Raw genomic sequence first — 22,491 nt, 5'->3', positions numbered from 1 at the left:
TGTTCCCATCCTTGTCGCTGCCAGAAACTACGATCCTCGAGATCCTCGAGCCTGTTAAGTACCACGGGGAAAGGCACAGTAATACCTGTATTAAGTCCTACAGTTGTAATTACTCTTCACTAAGCACAGTGATACCGGTATTAGGAGGCTACAACCACGTAAGGTATATTGGTAAGGTATCCTTTACCAATAAGGGTAAGCTGAGCACCGGCAACAGCAATTACACACTAATAATTAGCAGAAACAGCCTCTGCTGGTGCGGTGAGTTATTTCAGGACCACAGCCTCCATTTTCTGGAAGCTTCAAAACCACCCAAATCTGGTAGTTTAGAGCACAAAAGAGGGAAGGGGGCGGGGGGGGGGGAAAGTGAGAAGAGGAAATCAGAAGAGAGATTAGATTTATCTCAGTAAGACCAAGCGAGCTACAAAACAGGAAGAACAAGGTGGTTAATTTACTTTATTCAGGAGAGCAGCTGATTATTTTGAGAAATGTTGCTAGGAGAACAAAACAAAAAGTCAATGCTAGCACTTGGGGGCTGAGCGGCGCTCCCGAGAGGAGCGGAGCTGCCGGAGCCCGGCCAGGCTCTGCGCTGGCCCCAGTTCCAGACAGCGCCGCAGTCCTGCGAGAGCCAGGCTCGGCTCTTCCCGCTGTCCAGGCCCCAGCAGGGTCTTGGAGCTTTTCTTTCAGGAGCCCAACATTAAGAGGACGTGAGGGGCAGCTGCTGCCTCTCAAGCAGTTTCTAAGGAGCGCGCTGTGCGGTAACCAGGGCTCAGCAGGAGCCACTCTTTACCCTCTGGAAAAGATTTGCCTCAAGACAACGGTACATAGAACTTCACATCAGCCGGATCTGGCAACAGAAACGCAAGCTGGTACTACTGGGAAGCAGCTACGAGTCTCACTACAGCATTCCTTGGGGAAGGGAAGAGCACATTAAGACACAGCAGAGGCATGGCTAGAGACTAGGGTAGAAGCTGGAATGGTGGGAGGGGGAAGTTTCCACACTGTGCCGTGAAACGGGACCATCTCCCTCCGGTCTCACACCTGCCCAGGACAGGCATGCCCTAGCGGAACTGGAGCGGGCTGATCCGCAGCCCGATGACATCTCTGCCAATCTCCGTCACCTGAGGAGTAAAAGGCAGATGATTAATGCTTAAAAGCAACTCAACAGCCCAACCCCGTACGCAGCGTTCAGAGCCTAGACGGTTCTCGAGGACGCACGCTGCCGATCACTGCCACATCAGTCCCTGGAGGCAGCACTGGAGAGCAGGTCCTACGAGGAGAGGCTGAGGGAGCTGGGGGGGTTTAGCCTGGAGAAGAGGAGGCTGAGGGGAGCCCTTCTCGCTCTCTGCAGCTGCCTGAGAGGGGCTGGAGTGAGGGGGGGCTGGTCTCTGCTCCCAAGTCACCAGTGACAGGACGAGAGGGAACGGCCTCAAGCTGCGCCAGGGGAGGGTTAGGTTGGGTGTGAGCAAAATTGTCTTCTCTGCCAGAGCGGTCAGGCCCTCGCACAGGCTGCCCAGAGAGGTGGGGGAGTCACCGTCCCTGGGGGGGTTCAGAAACCATGTAGACATGGTACTTGGGGACATGGTTTAGGGGGCCTGGGCGTGTTGGGTTGGGGGTTGGACTTGGTGATCCTAGAGGTCTTTTCCAACCTTAATGATTCTATGATTTAAACTACACAGTATTTCACAATTCCCCAGCTGTTCCACCTCACACGCTCAACTTGATGTCCTCCAACATTCAACTCAACCCACAATCCATGCCAAGTCAGTTTAGGGGGAGCATGGGGGAAGCTGCTGAAGGGGATTACCAAGGGAAACACCACAGGTTAGGAGGAGGCGGTAAGAGACGCTGAGGCTCCCTTACCGTAGTGACACGGCAGATCTGCCCACGGAACTCGGGGCAGTAGCAGGCTCCGCTGAGAGGACACTTCTCCACGGGTTTGCCACGATAGATGGGTCGGTAAGAGGCGGCGCAGATGTCAAAGGGGTTGTGCATGTCATAGTTGAGCTGGTAGGTGTCAGTGGGATTCTTCTCACAGGCTGACAAGATCTTGCGAGTCTGCAAAAAGCAACCACATCGACCAGAGGGGCAGCTAGAGGCAGTTCAAATTGGGTCTGCCACAGCAGATAGTTCTGCACATGCACCTCACAGACATACCTGCTGGGCCACCTCCTGCTTTGGACCCAGCTCCAGCAGCCGACGAGCAAAAGTAGCAGCTGTCTTGAAGTTTTTGAGTTTGAAAAAGAGGTTGAGAGCAGTACGCAGCACCAAGATCATGTGGACAGGCTGCAGGTTGGAGTGGGTGAAGTAGGCAGCCATCTGCGTTGGGAAGGAGGGAGAGCAGGGATACAATCACTATCAACCACACGAATAGCTGGATGCCCTGAAAATGCTGCAGGAAACCCCTCCCAGGTAATCACTGCCACATCTGCTTTAAAGGAGGAAATGGCAGAATTCAGGATTCCCAATGCCTTTTTAAACCCAAAGGCTACTTCCTCCTCATCTCCCTCAGAGCGAAGGAATTCACGGTGTTTCTGTACCTCACAGATCCGCTTCTGCTGCTCCAGGGTCTCTTTGGGCAGCTTCTTCCGCTCAATCTCCATCGAGAGTCCTACAATATACTCCCGGCAAATGGCTATCAGCTGCTGGGCCTTTCAGAGAGGGAAAGAGAGTCAGGCATTCGGCCTCCTGCCCCACGGGCATGCAGACAAGGGACAGAAGAGCCCACCTCTCACCTCAGCTATCTCCTGCTTGTTGTCCACCACCAGCAAGGGCACACTGAGCAAGATGGAGCGGAACTTCTCCACGGCCTCCTCAAACTTGCCAGCCGTAGTGAGCTGGTAACAGAGCTGCAGGCGCTGGATCAGGTCGTTGAGTTTCAGTCCAACAGCAGGGAGGGCATTCTTCAAGCCAGCTTCTTTCCTGGAGGCACCAAAGAGGGGTTGGGGGTACAAACGGGACCACCGCAGAGGCCAGCGACGACACACACATTGTCAGCTCGACTGCAACCTGCCAGGAATGCTCTGACCGAGGGCCATGCTGTTTCTTTGCCATTAGCTTAGCACAAAAGACATCTGTGCTTCCATAATTCTGCCACCCACAATGCCCAGCCCTTTCTGTATTAGCACAGGCTGGGAAGGCTGGCTTGTTTTTCTACAGTGGCTTCGAGGTACCTCTGTAAAAACACACCTGTGGTTCTCGAGGTCTTCTCAGACCAGCTTTGTCAGAGGCAGAGCATTAGCGCTGGAAAACACAGCACCCCAACTGCCTCACCCTGGTCTTAGTCTCTAAAAAAATGAAAGCAGTTCTTCAACATCTTTACATCTAACAGCAGGCAGCAGAAAAATCCCACTAGAGACCGAATGCTCCCTGTTTATATCCAGCAAACAGGAAGGCTCCTCCCTCCACAGCAGAGGAAGGAGGCATTTCTGGCTACAACCATCAAGGAGTCTGGGAGGTGTACGGCGCAAGGAGAAGAGCGCAGGAAAGGAGCTAACCCGATTGCTTACCAGTTGCGATGTGGGTATCCATACATGGCAGGGAGACATGGCAGGGCTTGGTAGGTCGTACGGCCACGGGCGTAGGTCTGCAGGAACAGCTGTTTGTAGGGTCCGAAGTTTGTTACCCCCACTTGGTCATGGAGGAGCTGAAAGAGAGACATTGATCTGCTGAGTAAAAGTCATCCAGAGCTGTACAAAGGCCGCACAGCCATCACTCAGTCTCACACCACCTCGTTTTATACCCAGAGAAAACAACGCATGAAACAATTCTCAAAAGGACACAAAAATGAAGCTTCGGACTGGATCAGAGACAAAAATACACGGGGACAAGGGCACAATCTTTTCCCTAGAAACTCCAGGGAAAACTTACTCTCATTGCTGTCTCAAAGGAGCCCGCCAGAACGTGGTCAACAGGAAGCTGAGAATTGTTACACCACACCTACGAGAGCGGAAGGGAAACATATGCAAGAGGAATTGCGTATATGCACACATTTGTCTTACCTACCCTCACCACCCCTAACTCCCCTTAAGAGCTCCTACACTGCACTCATCTGTGAGTGTCAACAAGAAGGACTGAACCGCAAAAAAAGAAGCGCCAAAATAGAAGGTTTCCGAGAAAGACAATCAAAAATGTTGTGCCACTACCTGAGCTGGGCTGGTGCCCTTGGTGGGCGGCACAAAGAATCCGTCCTCTGCTGCTCCTGCTGGACCAGCCGGAACATCCTGGGGGAACACACAGAGCAGTGATTAGTGTGGAAGTTTCCAGCATCCAGATGAAATCAGAGCTGGCCACAGCTCGAGTGACCAAGTCTCTGAAGAAGCCCAGAACACGTTGCCCCACCACCACCACCACAAGCTGTCACTGCCTTCCCAAGTAACTACAACTGGGCTACTTATAAGAAGCGTCCTACCAGTTCAGGGGGAAGATCCAAATCTTCTTCGACTTCCCATCCACCTCCTTCTTCCTGTCCTTTACCTAGGCCCTCCTCTCCAAAGCCCTCTCCAGCATCCACGAAGCCATCTGCATGGAGGGGGCAGGGGGGAAATAGTCAGAGCTCTTACACAAGCACACACTTACACTTCTGCACAAGAAAGTCTTGGATTCACCCACCTTCATCGAGCTGCAGCTCTGCGTCTTCTCCCCAGCCTTCAGTGCCAACAGTGTCGATATCAATATCAGCAGCCAAGGCACCCCCTTTGCCTACAAAAAGGGTAGGATCCTTCCTTTACTCATCTCTGAGCGGGTCAGGTGTTAAACAAAGAATTACATTAGGCCAGCACCCTCCCCATCTAATTGTCCACTCCCGTCTTGTGCTAAAAGGCCAAAGATTTGAGAGATCTGAGGGAATGCCAAGCTGGATTCCAACCTCTGCTAATAACACACAACAAATCTGAGGTGAACGGCAACAGCCGCGGAGACAAATACCTCCATTCGGCATATCCCAGCTCAATGCAGCTTTCCAAGTCCAGAGCAATACCTTTGCTAGCAATCGTTCCTTCGAAGAACCCTTTGGAGACAGTCAGCAATGGCCAGTTGGTATCCAGAGGCATGACAGGAGCGGGAGGCTGCAGCAGCTTTGCATTGTGATCAATGTCTGGGATCTGAGCCGAGAGGAGCAGAGAACTGTTAAAGGCCACATAAGGAAAACCCCATTCTTTGACCTACCCACCTGCAGGCGGCACAGCCAGCCTCAACCCTGATAAGCAGTGACTGGAACGGAGGTGGTTCCTCCCTCCCAGAAAGGAGCTGCCTGGCCGGTCACACTAACACCAGGTTCCACTGTCATCACCTTCCCAAACTCTAGAGCTCTTGTAACGAAGTAGGAGGCATTAGCCAGTTTGCTAACCGTTTCCTTTTCGGGATCAAATGTTTCCTTCAGGCTTTCAGCTTCCTCATCCAGACCATGAGTTGCAGCTGTGAGATAGGCCAGGGACTCTGAAACAAAATATGACTAATGTGAGCACGCGTTCTTCATCGCCTAGAGAAAGGAAACTTCTCACAGCGGCACGCGTGGTCACAAAGGGAAGATTAGCAGCATACCGAGGTGTAGAATCACACCTTTAGGGCTGTCACTAGATTTAGGACTAGAATGTGCAGGCAGCGACTGGTCATTTGAATATGCTCTACGGCTGAGTCAGGTCTCCTAGACGGTATTGTAGCTCTTGGGTTACTTTCTGCTCATCTGATTCAGTTTCTCCAGTAAGGGATTATGCTGATCTGCCTCCAAAAATTACTGTTCATCCCAATAACCTCTCCAGCTTCTCCCCAGCCCACAGGGACATACGGTCGTCTGATATTACTCACTTTGCCCACAGTTCTTCAGGATCCTCACTCTCTCTGCCACATCTCCTAGATACAAGGCATTCTGGTAGTGGCCACTCATATCTTTACGGATCTCAGCTGAACCAGAAGGAAAAAAAAAAGTCACAATAGCTTTGCTGTTCTTGTCCCCACTGTGGTGCCACTCATTCCCTCTGGGAATAACACTCGGATTCTCTTATCTCAACCCTTCTTTGCCACCACCCTGGCACTCACCTATCTTCATCATCTTCCGAAGCTTCTCCAGATTGCCAGTGATGAGATAGAGGAAGGAGAGCCTATCGAAGTTCTTGGTACGCTGGTAGCACATCTCCACAATCTGGTGATTTCCCTGCAGCAATGCCACTTCTCCCAGTTTCTCCCAACAATTCTTGTCATCCAGAGCTTTGGCTGCTTCCAGAGCAATCTAACAAGAGAATGGACATGGTTACAAAGGCTTTGCAGAAAGCAGTTTTCTCTGCAAACTTTTGTTGATAATGCCCATGACGGAAAGCACAGGATTATAAGGCACTAAATCACGCCCCCAGCTGAAGGCCTGCACCTTAGTAAGGCCGCTCTCATCCTCAACCCTATCGCTCCCGAGGGCGGCGAGGCCCCGCAGAGGGATCTGGGCCGGCTGCAGAGCTGGGCAGTCACCAGCCGCACGGAGTTTAACACGGACAAGCGCCGGGTTTTGCCCCTGGGGCGCGGCAGCCCTGGCTGCACAGGCAGCCTGGGGCGCGAGGGGCTGGGGAGCAGCTCTGCGGGGACCCGGGGGCTCTGGCCGACGGCAGGCTGAACATGAGCCCCCAGCGTGCCCTGGCAGCCCAGAGGGCCAGCCGTGCCCTGGGGGGCACCGAGCCCTGCATCGCAGCCGGGCGAGGGAGGGGATTGTCCCACTCTGCCCCGCGCTGGGGCGGCCTCACCCCGAGCGCTGTGGGCAGCGTTGGGCGCTGCAGGACACTGAGGGTATAAAGGTACTGGAGAGTCTCCCGAGGAGGCCGGAGGCTTGGGGAAGGGTTTAGAGGGGAAACGAGGAACGGCTGGAGTCCCTGGGTTTGTTCAGCTGGAGCAGAGGAGGCCGAGGGCAGCCTCATGGGGCTCTGCAGCCCCCTCCCGAGGGGAGGAGGAGGGGCAGGGCTGGTCTCTGCTCTCTGGTGACCAACGCTAGGCCCCGAGGGAACAGCAGGGACATGTGCCAGGGGAGGGTTAGGCTGGGCATTAGGGAAAGGCTCTTCCCCCAGAGGGTGGTGGAGCCCTGGCACAGGCTCCCCAGGGTGGCATCACGGCACCAGCCTGGCGATGTTCCAGAAGCACTTGGCCAAGGCCCTCAGAGCCACGGTGTGAATTTGGGGTGTCCTGTGCAGGGACGGGAGCTGGGCTTGATGGTCCCTGGGGGTCCCTTCCAGCTCAGGGCATTCTGTGATTCTATGACTCTCAGCTAATACTTCCTCCCAATACTCTTCCTCCTTGCAGCAAAACCCAAGGTTTGCGAGTGATGCCCCAAATGACATGCCTTTCTCACAGCACCACCTGCCACCTCACCTCAATGTTGCCACACTCCAGTGCCAGGCTGAAACGGGTCTTCTCATCCTTGACAAAGTGCAGGGCCACCTCTGGGTAGCCCTTTTTCTGCAGGTAGGCAATGATGGACTGGCCCACAAGCTTAGCATTCCTCACCATGTGCAGCACCTGCAATGAAAAGGGCCAAGCATTGGAGCTGTCAACACCTTCCCTTCACCTTTGGGTGTAGGTCAAGGAAGAGCACAGGGTTTCTCATGTCTCCTCACCTCATCATACTTCCTGTTAATCAACGCCAGCTTGAATTTGAATTCTGTGGGATCAATGGTGAGGACCCTGGGGCGGCACTCTCTGTCCAGGCAGTACACGTTGTTCCCCTTCACGCGGGTAACGTAGATAGGCAGGTCCAGGGTGCGGATAATTCCGTGATCCCTGTGCCAACACACAGCACACGCGACACACGTGCCAACACAACACTGCATGGCTCCATTCCCTACCTCAAAAGAGGCTCAACACACTCTGTTATTTTTGCCTGCGTTATAAAAGCAAGCCCCAGTCAGAGAAACACCGCAGCCACGCAGCCCTGCGGCAAAATATCAGCGCACAGGGTAAGCAACCAAATGTGTTTAGCTCTAGCTGCCTCTGGGTATGTCCATGCTGTAATAAAAGCACCATTTCACAAGCACCAGCTTTGGTGTCTGCCAATAAAACCCCCCACGGTAGCCTGCAAGAGGCCTGCCGGTTCAAGGCCTCGGCGCACGACTCCCGGACTCACCCCGTGGTGACAGCGTATTTGATGTGATTGCTGGTGGTGTAGATAAACACACCGCTTTCATCCCAGGCACCACTCTTGACACGGATGTTTTCATGGATGTTACAGAGCGATTCCAGCTTTCTGTTGCAGATCATGATGGCTGGAGGGGAAAGCCAGAAGAAGTAAGGCTAGGTAACCCTCTAGCGTTAAACATCCACCTCGGGATTAGGCTTCTCTCTTCCATAGTCCCAGCAGCAGGAACTATGTTCAGAGTGTCAGACGCTAAGGAGATGACGGCAACCACAACTAAACTGTCACTGTCTGCCTTTGTTTTATGAAAGGGATTGGCCAGAATCATTCTGAGGAGCGGGAGAAGCCCTCTGTTTTGCAAGCTTACAGAAGGGTTTTGCTGAAGAGATGAAGTGGCGGGGCTCACACTGTGAATGCCTTCAGCTGCACCTCCACTGCAAGCCACGGCACTGAATGGTTTCTCTAGGAAGGAGCTAGCGTGCGCTAGGATCCAGGCAAAACCCCGCGCCCCCCTGCCGCTTACCATGCTTAGCCAGCAGAGCGACGTGGGACATGTCAGCCGACCAGATGACGTATTTCACCTTGGAGATCTTCACTGAGGCCAGAGTTCTGGGAGAGGACAGCACAGAGTCAGATGAGACCCCTCCACAGCAAGCTCCATGATCAAGCTCTGTATGATAACTACCAGTGGCCAGCAGCCCAAGCCCAATTTGCAGATGCTCTGCAGCCCCTTTCTGCCATTCTGGAGTTGTCGAATCATGAGGAAAACTGAGTATCTCTGCAGCAAAACAAACCTCTCTCCATAGCTGCGCGATACCAAATATATTTGAGTGACAATTGACTTCAAAACCTCGATTTCTGAGGGGGTTTTTAGGGCTAGATTTAGCAGAACAAGGGAAATAAGGTATTCCCAAGCAGCATTTGCGTTGTTTAATTTACTTATATACTTTCCCAGCAATTCTAGAAAGACAAAGGCATACAAATAAGAGAACAAGGCAAGTTCTGGCACATGAGCAGTCAACATACACCGTATTTATCTGCAGATAATCCAGAACCTTCTCAAGCCTACAAAGATGGCCAAAAGCACCAACTCCTTGCCTGTTTCTTCGTGGCCAGCAACACGTATATGCCTACAAATATGCTGCCAAGAGAACGTTCTGAGCAGCTGTAAAACCGAAGGGACAAGAGGTCAGGAAGCTTAGCTTGATCGAGTTCAGGTTTTTTTGATTTCTCTCCATTTTTACAGCACCCGATTCCACAGTCACAGGATTTACAAGGGTATGGGCACACATCTCCCTGCGATCAATGGCATGATGCCTGCAGCATAAATTGCACCTTGGCTATGTTTACACTCTGCTCTTCCTAACAGTTGTTAGCCGTGGTTTGGATCAGCCTGATGCAGCCTGCAGCTGATGCTAAATTCTGGAGTGCATTAATAGCTATTACTTGTCCCCAGAGGGCACACACCAGCAAGATTACAATATTAAAACTTCTCCCGGCAGACTGGATCTTACCGCTTCTGCTGCACGTCAAAGAGGGTGATGGAGTCTGCATCTCTCAGTAACAGGTTCCCTGTGCCAGCGTAGAAAATCTCATCACAGTTCGGCACCTGCACCTTCTTCGTGATCTCATTCTTCAGGTTTTTGATTAGGATCTGTCATTTGATGAGAGGAGATAACAGCACGGGACAGTTAGGTAGATTCTACAAAGAAATTTAGGATTATTTTAACTCAGAATTTTTGTAGAGCTGAACCTCAGCGGCAAGAGGCCAAAATAAGAGCTGCAGCCTTTCTCGAAGCAGGATCAGGCTTTATCCTGCCAGAAAACCCCACCACAAGCTTGCCAGGGTGCAGACACAGCGTATTCCTCCTTTTCAGCCCCCCGCGCTGTCATTACTAGCTGGCTGATACAGTTCACAAGCCCCCTCTATAATGGCTATATGAACAAAGTAAATATCAGGGAAAAGTGAGAGAGGACACAGTGCAGATAGAAGAGGGAAATGAGGAAGTTGAAAGGGGAGAACCGCAAGTGGAGAAGGGGAAGGCAGGGCGGAGTAACAGAATAGGCATGAAGTAAACTTGAATTTACCAAGCCAAAATCCCACTGAATTAAAAGGGGAAAAAGAAAACTACAACATCCTGCATGGGGTGAAAGAGCAAGATTTTTCTTCCCCTTCACATCAAGTAAATTCAAGCAGGGAAAACTTTCCATGACCGTCTTTCCCGCTTCTTCCTCCTACTGCACTTCACAAGGGAGAACAAAGAGCTTCATTAAAAATCTAACCCCTATTTCCACCATTTCCCCATTACTTTGATGCTATGGAAGTGACGTGGGTGGCTTCACAGCCCTGTTCTGGTCAGCCTTCATTCCTGAACTCACCTGCTGTAGCTGCGTTGCTGGAAGCCTGCTAAGATTTACTGTCATGAAAGTTAAATAACATTTCAACTCATTACGTTTCCACTGTATCATATTTCTTCGTGCGTGTCGGCAGCCCACCCTCTGCTGACAACGCTTTGCCAGTCTGCTTGGATCTCCAATAATTCCGTTCACCCAATCTCCCCGTTTTCCATCTGCACACTTCCAAATGACAACACACCCCGTTAAAAAGATGACCCTATTAAGCCTGTCCCCTTACCGAATGCATGCGATCCAGGACTGCAAAGCGGTTACGAGCTACCCACACAGCTGTTAGCCCGGAGGAACGCTTCCCTTCAGGGGCTAGGGAGAGCAAAACACAGGCAGTGAATAAAACCTCTGGCAGGCTCTTACGGCAACACATTAGTCAGTCTTGTTTGATCCCATCTTGGCTGTTGTAGCTGCTTCCTACTAATTCATGTTTAACCTGAGGCTATTCACAAGACTCATTTCCTCCCCCGATGTCCTTTCAGATCTCAGCGTGGCCAGCGCCAGCCCTTCTCTCCAGCCAAGGCACAAGACAAGTGGCTGGCTGTACCGCCAACGCCACTGCTTGGCGCCGAAACGGGCCATCCCGGGCGACAGCACCGTCTGTCAAGCTAACGAGCAGAGCCTTGCTGGCCAAACGAAGTGAGCAGCGAGGGTCCCGGCTTCAATGTAAGCCTCGCCCCCCACCCCCCCCGCAAACTGATATAATGAGCTGGAGGAGAAAGGCTGCACTCTCCCCAGCACGCAGCTGTTCTCCCAGTTTTAAAATGCTAATACAAACACAGCGCTCTGCATGTCAGACAGCACAGAGAAGAGTGCTGTGGGCCGCGCTTCAGACACGGAGCAGGCTGTTGGCAGCAGCAGGAGGGAACAGAGATGTGAAGCGAGAGAGCTGCTGCTGTTTCGGTAAAATGAAGTTTTCTTTAGTTCTCAGCCCCTTTTCTCACCAGTCCTGCTGCTGCTCGACACGACCGTTTTTGGAGGCTCACGCACCACACCAAGTGCTATTTCACCAAGCATAGCGCCATTCGTGGCAGAGCTACATCCTAAAAAAATGATGATCTAAACCTGACCGCCTCGCCCCTCAGCCCTCATCTACTGCCCAACACAAGACAGACTTGTCTGGATTCAATTCCCAGCTCTGCTTGGGGTTTTCTGATGGCAACTTCACCGGTTTTTCGGAATCTCCAGAACTCAGCATTTTCACCAGCTTTAAGTCTTTAACGCTGACTGTAGATCAGGCAGAAAATGATTGAGATATATTACCCAGAAAACTGTTAAAGAGCGATAAGAAAGCTTAGCGTCCTCTGTAGGTCAGGTAAATAAGCTGAAGGACACGGCGATGACAACTCCAAGACACATGTTAAATACCTACATTATAGTCCTGGGACCACAGGTTGCATATGTAGCAGCTTGTTGGAGGGGGCAGTTATCGGACAGTAGAATTTTATGCTACTCTTAAAAATGCATTAAAAGCACGTGGCTTTCATGAGGCCTAGAGATTTCTTCCTCTGCAAGGATAACTCCTTTCCTCATTTAAAGGGTCACAAGCTGGGCGCCCCCAGACAAGCCAGCTTTGAATGCCTCAAACTAAATATTGAAATATATTCAGTAACATTTAATCTATATAAAATTACTATAAAGCTCCCTTTCTCTTCCTCTCCCCAAATACACCTGCTGACTGTACTCAGCGAAGAAATCTCCCCTTCATTAGTCCCACAGAAATCAATAAATCTGTGAACAACTGAGCTGGATTCCAGTCTAACTCATTCATCACTCCCACTCACTTCAAAGTCTTTACTGCCGTGACGACAGAGGCGGGAGGAACCAGCTGGAGTTTCAGATCCCAAATGGAATTCACAGTTAGGAGAAAGAATTATTTGGGTTTTTTTTCTTCCCCCTAAATCATGTTTTGACTTGTAAATTGCACAAAACTGATCTGGAATTTGCTGAGAGGAAGAATGACTACTGGCACCCTGGCACTGTCACTTTTACAGCCACTTTTCAGACTATAAAACCTCTTAGAACAAAACATATCTGGTTAAAATCCATCTCTGTTGACAAGCCAGGAAGGCTGCCTGCTGCGTCAAAAGGGAAAAACGGAAAGCTCCTAATAACAAAATTATAAAATATATATTTGTAGCCGTAAAAGTTTGGGATGAACATGAATTTTTCAAGTCAGTGTAGCGTGATATAGTGAGCAGGAAGCCTGCCAAACGACGTGTGCTGCAGGGACACTGCGAAACACGGAGGAAAGAGTCCAACAAGGGAGGCTTAGAGAAATGAAGCTTTTTTCATATATAACACACACACACACAGAGTTGGAAAGCAGAGGAGGGGACGGCTACACAGCAGTAAACACTCACGAGGATTAATGTGAAATAAGAAATGCCTACCGTCCGGATTCTGAGAGTCAGCATCCTTGGGAATGGTGTATAGGTCATAAGTACTGTTCTCTAAGTTGCTGGCTCTCTGCAGAGAGGGGGGAAAAACCCGTTCTGAGATAGGATTTCACAGAACCGACATTCACAGCCTTCTGGAAAGTTCTTCAGCACATTATGCAGCAAAACTGACTTACTGTGCAGAGAAGGACAGCGTTCTCAGCTGGGTTGTATGACATGTTGAACACCGGGAACTTGGAACCACTGAAGATGAGCCATGAAGAAAAGAGAAAGTTAGAGTGGATCAAGGCTATTTCTACCAAAGTAACCTTCTGATAAACGCTCTTCATTTTCTGAAATACACCGAGCACCAGAAAAGCTCAGTTTGGATGAATTTCCTGAATCAAAACCACTTGGAAACACTTCAAGATCATCGACCTTTCATAAATTAAAGAGCTGGGATTTCAGTTTGAAACTTAAAACTGGTTTAAAAAAATATTTCTATCTATGCAGATAAAAATTCACCTAAAAAACTTCTTGTAGGCTTTGTAAGCTCATCTGAGAGACGAGTCGGCTGACACTAAGGTATGTGAATACAACAAGACGACCTATCTGTAAGCGAGAAACTAACCATGGATTGATGGTACCGGCAACACCTCTCGTAACGTGATGAGCTCCCACCTCCTACCTTCGCAGCTGCATGACGGCAACGTCTTTTGAACTGTTGAAATCAAGCTGGCGGAGGAAACGGTCCTTCACATAATACAGCATGTTCCCGTGGACCGCATAAGCCGGCCTCTCGCGCTCCAGTTTGAACACAATCATGCCGCCGTCATGGCCTGAGAAAAGGCATGTGAGAATTCAAACGTCAGTTGAATCCTGGGTTGCTTTCTCATTAGGAGGATGACGTTATCGAGCCCTTCAAACCAAGAAAGGGCCAACAAAAGTCATAACCGATGACTGCCAGCCGCACCTGATGCTCCTCAGCGTGACTGAATTAAGCGAATCCACTTCTTTCCTAAGTGCTCTCCCCCTTGTTAGGTTTCCTAATAAATCTCAGACGGGAGACCCGTCTAGAAACACTTTGCCTCGCTGCCACCTATTTCTTTAAGTGTTCTAGTCCAGCGTGGCTTCCCCTAGGATCTGTCCCACCCCTTCTTAGCCTTAGAGCTAGTTAATGCAGAGGCTATCCTGTTCTAGCTTTGAACTGCAGCTGGTACAATGAGACTGTGTTCCACTACATAAGGATCTTTTCCCTACGATACATTTAATAAAAGCATCTGCCAGTCAGGGCGTCTGCAAAGTGTGCCAAAGCAAATCCTGTACAGATTTCCTAGATGGAATACATTTGCTCTTTGCAGCAAACCGCCAGACACTGCACAGGACCTTCTCTTACCTGCAGCAAAGAGGTTGAGGTTGGGATGAGCCGCCAATACCCAAAAGCGATCATGATCACGCCGAAAGGTCTGGACACCCGTGCTAAACATGCAGCAGAAGGAATAAGAAACATAAATAAAATGGAAACCTCGGTGTAAATTCAGCTCCCAAAATGAAGATCCTAAGCTTTGCCATACAGACCATGTCTAGCGTTCAGCACGAGGAGTCCGCTGGGAGTTCAAAACACCACACTCAAAGCCTTCTCTCAGATAATATATTCTCACGTAACATATTTTCAGCAGCAGTATCACTAGAGGTCAGCCCTCCCCCACGTGCTTGCAGACAGCTACAATCCTTGCCCTTAACACGTGTCTCAAAGGGACAGAAAATGTGAAAAACATGACTTCTCTCTCATGAATTATCGAATGCCAGCACCGATGTTTTAAGAACCGCTGGTGTTCAGGTCTGTCACACAGGTAAATACTTTCATAGTAAGGCTGAGTCAGATGCCTGACAAGCACTAACCGTTTAGACATATCCCAGACACGGATGCTCTTGTCTTCCGAATTGCTGAGGATTAGTTCCTGCCGTGGGTGAAAGACAGCACACGAGACGTTGTTGTAATGCCCCCGGCAAGTGTCAACCTCCCAGGCCTTCGATTCTAACCAGAAGTGGAAAAGAACGAGGAAAATACCACTTAAACAGGTTAAGCTCTGCCAAAGCAGGAGCACAGCAAGCATTTTACTAGAAAGCAAACTGCATCGGCCGCTAGTTCCCGCACCATACTCCACAATTGACGCTTATGGTCTCTCTCTAACCACCAGCACAGCTCACCTGGGAGAACAGATAAGCCAGATTACTGAAGAGGTGCTAAGAATTGTGTATACTTTAGCTGGACTGAGTTGACAAAAGCATAATCGTTCCTGATAGAGGGTTTCTGGCTCCCAAAGCAGCTCCCCTTCTTGCCCATCAGTGTATATTCACAGTCAAGTTTTTCTACTCCTATAAGCTTCTGCTCAGCAGCGTGTACAAATCAAAAGAAGCTAGAAGTGTTTGCTAGAGAACCGAGCTCTCCTCAAATTACAAAAGCCAATTCTGCTTGGGATTATTTACCGATCTACCATACAGACACGTTTGCAAAGTGCCTACAGATGTTCTAACATAAATGACAGCTCTTAACCCCCTCGGGAATCCTCTTACCGTTCATCCGCCAGATCTTCACCTGCCGATCGTCGGCTCCCGACACAATAAGCGGCATCGCGGGGTGGAAGGCGGCCCAGTTCACCCCACGATCGTGGCCCTACAGGCAAAAAGAAACCAGTCACTCGAAGAAATTTGGTGACCAAATGCAACAAGCAAAGGAAGGACAAAGCAACCAAGCCTGCAGACAGGCTTGCCAAGACACACTTTTCACTATTTTTATACACCACACTGCTCAGACCGAACGCTTACGGACAGTAAGAGTACAGATGCCCGCAACGATAAGCTTTGCGGGTACCGCTCTTCACCAGTAGAGCGAAGCTGAGGCTCGGCAGCAGAGCAGCACCGCTCCTTAGCTTTAACAAGCCGTTACAGAGGGCTGCCTGTACCATAATCTCCTCTGTTGCTTCCAGTAACACAAGGTAATAACATCTGCTATTTAACAGAGCTTGTGGCTGTACAGGGAAAACTGTATCTCTTTGGTTACAGTACAAACATCGGCAGATTTCAGGTTTTCAGCTCAGAAAAAGTAAGGCCATAACCTACAAGAGCATACAACTCTACGGAGCCACGTCAGGTGTTTCAACACTTTTTTTCCTCTGCTGGTTTTCTGAGCTTTTAGAGGATCATTTGCTTCACAAGGGTTTCATTAAGTGACACTGAAAAGGCCGTGCTGCAGCCGCACGTTGACACCGTACCTCAAGAACATGCTTCACAACTGCATCTGTTGTCCCAAACAAATCCACCCCCGTTATTCCTCGGACATCGGATTCCACAGCTCCAGGGGACAGGTTCTTCTTCCTTAGGCCTTGTGGAACAAAGAGGAAGGAGCAGCAGGGGTGGTGGAAGCAAATTTTAGCAAAAAATATTATCAAAACAATGTTTCTAATTTAACAAGTTGAGCGCTCTCCTGCACTGTTTGCACGCAGCTTCAAGTGGAAATTGAGAACTTGGAAGAGCGGAGGAGGGTGAGAAACATCCCGGACTCCCTTCTGCTTCCTCTAAAAGCGCAAGCTCAGATTAGACATACCAAAAGGAATATCTGCAACGCAGCAAGTCGTACAAAGGATCACCTCTGCTCACTGGGACGCAGACAGCGGCACCTCAGCAAGGGACTGGCAAATTCGCTTTCTCCCCCTCTCACCCCTTCGAGAGCTTGTACCTTTCAGGGGTCTTTCACCCACGGCACTTTGATGGCCTCTTGGTTATGGGTTTGGACAATCTGCCTGGACACAAAATATTTTCAGGAGCTAAAGCTATATGAAATAAAGCCCGTTCCTGCTTCTGAAGAATCATCCAAGTTAAAACAGACCTGCACCTCCTACCCTTCATCAAAAACCCAAGGGAACACAGTCGGGAAAGTGAGAATCGAAAAAAGCCTCTCCTCCAACAGCGCAGGGGGAAAAGATCGTTCGAACAACACAAAAACAAGACTTACAAGATACACTTTTCATTTAAAAGTACTCGGCCCAAGGCTGCGACCATGAAATTCATCAAGGATAAGAAAAAACTGCCTAGGATAAAAGCCGAATTGCAGAGGTATGGACGCCAACAGAGAGGGAAGCGTAAGGAGAAAACAAACAATACTGAGGACAAAAAGTATTCTTTTCTTGGTGCAATTCTGATTCCCGAACTCCTCACGGATTAACAGCTCAACAACCTCTCTGGCAAAGTTAGTTTAACAAAACCAACGCGTTAAGCAGTGTCTGACAGCAAGGGACAAACGCTCAGCGCGCTGAGCGAGGTGCGCACACAGACGCTCCAGGTAACGGCGAAGGGTTTGAACGGCTGAGTAGGTGCTTCCAACAAAGCTGACACAAAGTACCCCAGAAAGGAGGAATAAAACATACATAACCCAAGAAAGATGAGTGAAGAAACACAAGACTTTGGGAAAAGAAAATACTTGAGCCTTTGACAAGCCAGAGGAACAGGACTGGGACACAAGTGGAAAATTTCTGGCGTAACTGCACAAATCGAGAGGAAAGGCAGGACACTCACAGAACACACCAGCCTCCTGTGCTGCTCGGGGGAGGGAGCAGGGACAGAAAAGGGACTCGTAGCGGGAAGGTAGGTATTAGGCATTCTGAGGACAGCTGTTAAGAAAAAAAAAAAAACAACCTGAAAAGGAGACTCAGCTCAACATGCACACGAGCACCCAGGAGATCGAGTATTAAAATAACCAGAGTAAAGGGGCAACGTGCTAATTGTGAATGACACAAGTTAGGGGAGAAGGAAGAAGACAGACAGTCCTTTGCAAATTCTTTTGCTTTATTCTCTTCTTCAATAGAAACTCTTGGGTACGGACTCTTTTGTTGCTGGGCTCAGGTTCCTTCCTGCCCCTGTAATCCATTTGCACTGAGTGGGGAATTAGAGAAGCGCAGAGGCTGAAGCACCAAAGGTTTTGCCATACACCCACTGCGGGTGCTCAAGGAGCGGCAGTCTAGGTCTACAGACTCTATCTGGGGACTCTCAGCTCAGGTCCTCCCAGTCCCAGGGCTTCTCAGCACTGCCAGCCCAAACCCTCAGGTGATCCTCGCTTAAGCTGCTCATCCAGAGGGACTAGACAGAGCCCTGACAGAATAAGGAAGTTTCCTGCCAAGCATCGGACACCGGCACTTGCCAACCAGAAGTAAGGTTAAACGGGAGTTGGTGTGTGATGTTAGAGCACACACAAAAGCACTCTGATCAGGGTAAGACGATTAACAGCCTCCTCGGGGGTTAATGCTCATAAAGAGACAGAGAAAAACAGATTATTTTGTAGTTTCTGCAGGTTAGTATCAGTGTCATGAGCAAAGACTTCATTCCACAGCACAGGTGAATAATACAACACAACCGTTCATGCATTTTAATAGATATAAACAAGCTCATTCTGACTGTATTCACACAGTCTCTCTCAGGAGATTAGCAGGAAACAGACCCTTTAACCTCAAGCACACACATTTTACATTGAAGATCTTTTATCAGAAGGTTTCAAACCAAGGAGCACTAAATATATAGGAATTCAAAACAGCCAGGCCATCTTTGCATTCCGGGGCCTGGTCCGGGTCCCGCTCCTCATCCCTCACGCTCTCAGCTGAGGCTGCCAACAGAGCTGATAGTTTTGGGAGGAGGATTTTGGAACGTGACCTTTAAACTCATTTAACTGAGGGCACTGAAGAACCAGTGCTCATAATCCCAAATCCTGCTGAAAAAAAAAATCCCCACTGATGTCAGCAGAAGCTGCAAGTTAAAAGCAGCGCTCAGAAATGGAGCTGAAGCTCAACACCAAACGATGTTCTCTATGACTAGGATTATGTGCACAACAGACATCAGAGAAAATGGGGAAATAACTCTTCCCAGGAGACGGCTAGAGCCAGAACAGAATCCTGCTAAGGACAGAAGTCATTCTGGGGGAAAATTGGGGAGCGGAATTGGATTTTGAATCCGTCTCTCTGTAGATTTTTCCACACACTAGTATTCTCACAGTGTCATGTCTGACTGGAGCGGCAGCTGAGTCAATAATTCAGCATGTCTCTAAAACCCCTCATCACATATCAGCTGAGGAAAAAGAGGTCTGTACCATCTCCAAACCAATTTGGCAGCTGGAACTCTGCTGAGAGAGAGTGTTTGTGGGAGAATGCAGCAGCAAAGCTTACTGGCAGAATAGCTGTTAAACTCCCCGTGCTGGCAGTACAGAGAGGGGGACAGGTTTTAAATAACCAGGATATCCTGTCCCCAGCCTCTACTGTTGACACAGCTGGCCATGTCTGAGCGTGTTCTACAAATAACGCAGTGTGCCCAACCAAAACTGCAATGGCGAGAGCGGCAGGTCAGATGAAGTCTGCCTCTAGGATAGTTTATGCTGTAACGCCACCAGCACTGCCCCCACCTGCCTCCCCCCAGTCTCTCCTCTCCCTCTAATCTTTTCTTCATTTCTTGCTTTTCATTTAGTGATATTTCATTCCATTAAGTCACTTCATGCCTAGGTATAACTAAGAAATAGCTAAGGGATCGGCAAAGTGCTTCAGAGTTTTGAGTTGGAACTCCTGCTGACCTTTAGGCCACGCCTTGTTTTATAAAACAGACAAGCAGACTGAAAAAAAAATAATCCCTAATAATGTTATCTTCCTGTCACCACCCTCAACTAGGCTACCCAATTAAAAGCACACCCCAAAAAACCCAAACTCCCACCCTTTTTGCAATCCAGAGGCCTTTTTATCCTCCTCTCAGAATGAATGATTTATTGCCGCCTCCGAGAGGTTTTCAGGAGGATAAAGGTGAAATCTCTAAAATCCTCCTCCACAAAGCTGGTTGGCTGACAACACTACGTCCCTTCCGACAGCAATACTCCTTGCCTATATTGGCTATAAAATCAGATCGGGAGATCAGGTTGCAGAATCTCCATCTTTAGAGGTTTTTTTTTTCTGGCTGCACAAAGCTACAGCCCACTTCATCTGCTGTCACAGAGAGTTGCTTCAAGCAAATGGGTGGACTAGATGTCACCCAGAGGTCCCTTCCAGCCAACGTCCTACGACTTCACGGAAACTGAGAGGAATCAGTCCCCGTTAATAGAGGTTTTTCTGCCTGAGGCTCCTGTAGTCAACAGCCTACTCTTCCTGCTCTCAGATCCAAACCGCTCTTTCCTGCCTCACGTGGCTTTCAGCAATTGCAGTTTTGAAGCAGGCTTTGCCACTGGCTCCCCCCTCGATCTGGGCAGCTCACCAGAAATATCCCAAACGCGCACAGTCTGATCCAAGCTGGCTGACACTACCAGGTCCTCAGAGGGGTGAAACTGGGCACACATCACATAGTGGTTGTGTCCTGTCAGCACACTACAACAGAAAGGACAGAAAACACCATTTAAACATAAGATATATAAATATGCATTCCAATTTGCACCAAGAACAATAAGTTCAGTCTCAGGAAGGGGGACGAGGAATACAGGATTGCTAAATGCTAGTCTTTAAGAGTCAGTGTGACTGAACACTGAGCGCATCTGTTCTTACAGAGAGCGTTCAAGGGCCGACTTTCTGATACCAATAACTTCACAGGCTTCAGCACTGACACGTAGTATTTTAACCTCAAAAAATTTCCAACCAAACAACATGTGAATTGATGACCACAAGTCTAGTGGCATCAGAATAAACGAGCAAAACATGAGACTGATGGAAACTGATCAGTTCTCTTTTTAGTTCTCTTCCTTCAACTAAGCACAGTTCCTGCTTGAAAACAACAGATGAAGACAGCTCGCCCCCAGTTTTTTTTAAGTAACCACTGATTTTACCAAACACAAGTTCTGGACTGCCAGTTCCAAACCCGAATGGTCTGGTCATCAGAGGCACTCAAGATCCAGGGATATTCCTAAAAAGACAAAGTAGTCTGTACACAAAGTAATACACACCCCAGACAGTCCCTCCCCACATGGTATTTTCCAACTGTCCCCAGGAACAACCCTTTTTAAACCTTATTTAAGATCTTGGCGGTAGAATTTATGCCTCTCATGCCTCTACAGAAGGCCACCGTATCTGGAGCACCCGCCCTCACACCAGCAAGTCCAATATTTCTTCAGCAAAGATTCCCATCCAGGGAAGCAAAAGAGATTCCCTTTCACACTGAAATGGAGCGGGGACCCATCACCCAGGTAAGTAGAAGAGGAGCTTACGTGGTGGAAGAAGGTAGTGCGAATATAATCCAAGTGCCCCAGCAGAGTGAAGAGACAACGGCGCAATTTGTAATTCCAGACCTGCACCACACAGAAGCAGAACGACGACTGTATGTGCCACCGCCTGCTAGATTTTTGGTGTGCATTCTCGCATTTCAGTTCACCTACAAGCCTCTCTGTTTCATTTTAAAATGTGTTTCTAACGCAAGCTACAGAGAGACTGCCAACCCGCTGCAGTTAACTGTAATGTCTCTGCGACAGGAGAACCGCAATTCCCAAACACTATTTCCCACCCACCCAGGCTCCTTCTCATCTTTTAACCGGTTTCTTTGCACAGTCCTGATGATGCCTTTCAGAGAACAAGAGCTAAAGGGGTAAAATTTTACCTTTATTTTGTAATCATCACCTCCAGAAACAAAGAGAGGCTGTTGTTTGTGGAAATCAATACCTCGAACGGGTCCTACAAATAGAAAAGCAGGTTGGACACAGCAAGATGGCTGACAGCCAGAGCGATCCCTTGCCTTATCGCCCCATACTGAACCCTTGCCCTATCAATGATCACAATTTTGCCTGCCTCCTCACTCCTGTTGCTATTGACAAATTAAGAGCTTCAAAGCAACAACAAAAAGTCACCTAACTGTTCCCAAACCTGCTCCTTTCCATCAAGATGCCTGCAGCAACCCACCACAAAACATCCAGGCCCTTCAGAGCTGTATTTGCAGGTTCGTTTTCACACCAGAAACAAAACTAATACCTTATTTTATGCATGTGCAACGTTCAGAACCAGCAAACTGGCCACAAAGGCTAAAACAGGGAGGATCGGAAATCAAACAAGCAGAAGCCTCAGCAACGCTCTGGCAGAGCCTCCCTCCCTCCTCTCACATCCAGTTTTCCCTCCCCAAGCCCCACCAACCCCCTCCCAGCGCACTGACCGTCGTGCTCGTCGAATTTGTCGATAAGGGTGCACATCCGATAATCCCACAGTTGGATGACGCCATTGTGCAGGCTGGTGAGGATCCACGGCCGCTTAGGGTGAAAGCTGAGCCCTGCCGAGACACAGAGGGTCGTGAGGGCGAGGTCTCCGCGCACTTGGGGGCCCAGAGAAGCCCCAGGGGTCGAATTCCCCCCCGCCGCCCCCCAGGGACCCCGGGGGTGGGAAGAAGGTCCCAGAACGGTCCCCCCAGGCCCCAGGGGCTTCCAGCCCAACCCAAGCCCGGTCCCACCGTTACCTTTCACCCGGGCCGACTTAGTCTCGAACTTAGTCAGCATCGCCCTCCAACCCGGTCCTCCACGTCGGCACCCCGGAAGTACCCCCAGCTGACTTCCGCTTCCGCCACCTCTCCGACCATCGAGTGTCAGTCCTCCCGCCGGTGCAGAGCGGCTTC

The 22,491-nt window shown here is 49.6% G+C and overlaps 1 protein-coding gene across 1 annotated transcript; it reads right to left on the bottom strand.

Annotated features, from left to right (window-relative positions):
* Nucleotides 1-436: 436 nt before the first annotated feature.
* COPA (coat protein complex I subunit alpha) lies at nt 437-22,478 on the bottom strand. Its single transcript, XM_075075289.1, has 33 exons — nt 22,336-22,478; nt 22,039-22,152; nt 21,493-21,566; nt 21,107-21,187; nt 20,729-20,805; nt 20,167-20,276; nt 16,164-16,273; nt 15,466-15,565; nt 14,791-14,926; nt 14,285-14,367; nt 13,577-13,727; nt 13,086-13,152; nt 12,904-12,979; nt 10,740-10,822; nt 9,619-9,758; nt 8,628-8,713; nt 8,096-8,234; nt 7,590-7,752; nt 7,345-7,491; nt 6,037-6,226; nt 5,806-5,901; nt 5,348-5,436; nt 4,979-5,102; nt 4,612-4,701; nt 4,412-4,521; nt 4,146-4,223; nt 3,871-3,939; nt 3,510-3,646; nt 2,736-2,922; nt 2,541-2,651; nt 2,158-2,319; nt 1,864-2,058; nt 437-1,121 (listed from the first exon to the last, which is right to left on the bottom strand). Exons 1-33 carry the CDS (start codon nt 22,373-22,375, stop codon nt 1,062-1,064), a joined length of 3,675 nt encoding a protein of 1,224 aa, XP_074931390.1. The 5' UTR covers nt 22,376-22,478; the 3' UTR covers nt 437-1,061.
* Between the last annotated feature and the right edge of the window lie 13 nt (nt 22,479-22,491).

This window comes from Phalacrocorax aristotelis, chromosome 25 (assembly GCF_949628215.1).
Source record: "Phalacrocorax aristotelis chromosome 25, bGulAri2.1, whole genome shotgun sequence".
NCBI classification, from domain to species: Eukaryota; Metazoa; Chordata; class Aves; order Suliformes; family Phalacrocoracidae; genus Phalacrocorax; species Phalacrocorax aristotelis.
Note: the sequence above shows the minus strand (reverse complement) of the source record. Positions and strands in the feature narration are given on the sequence as shown.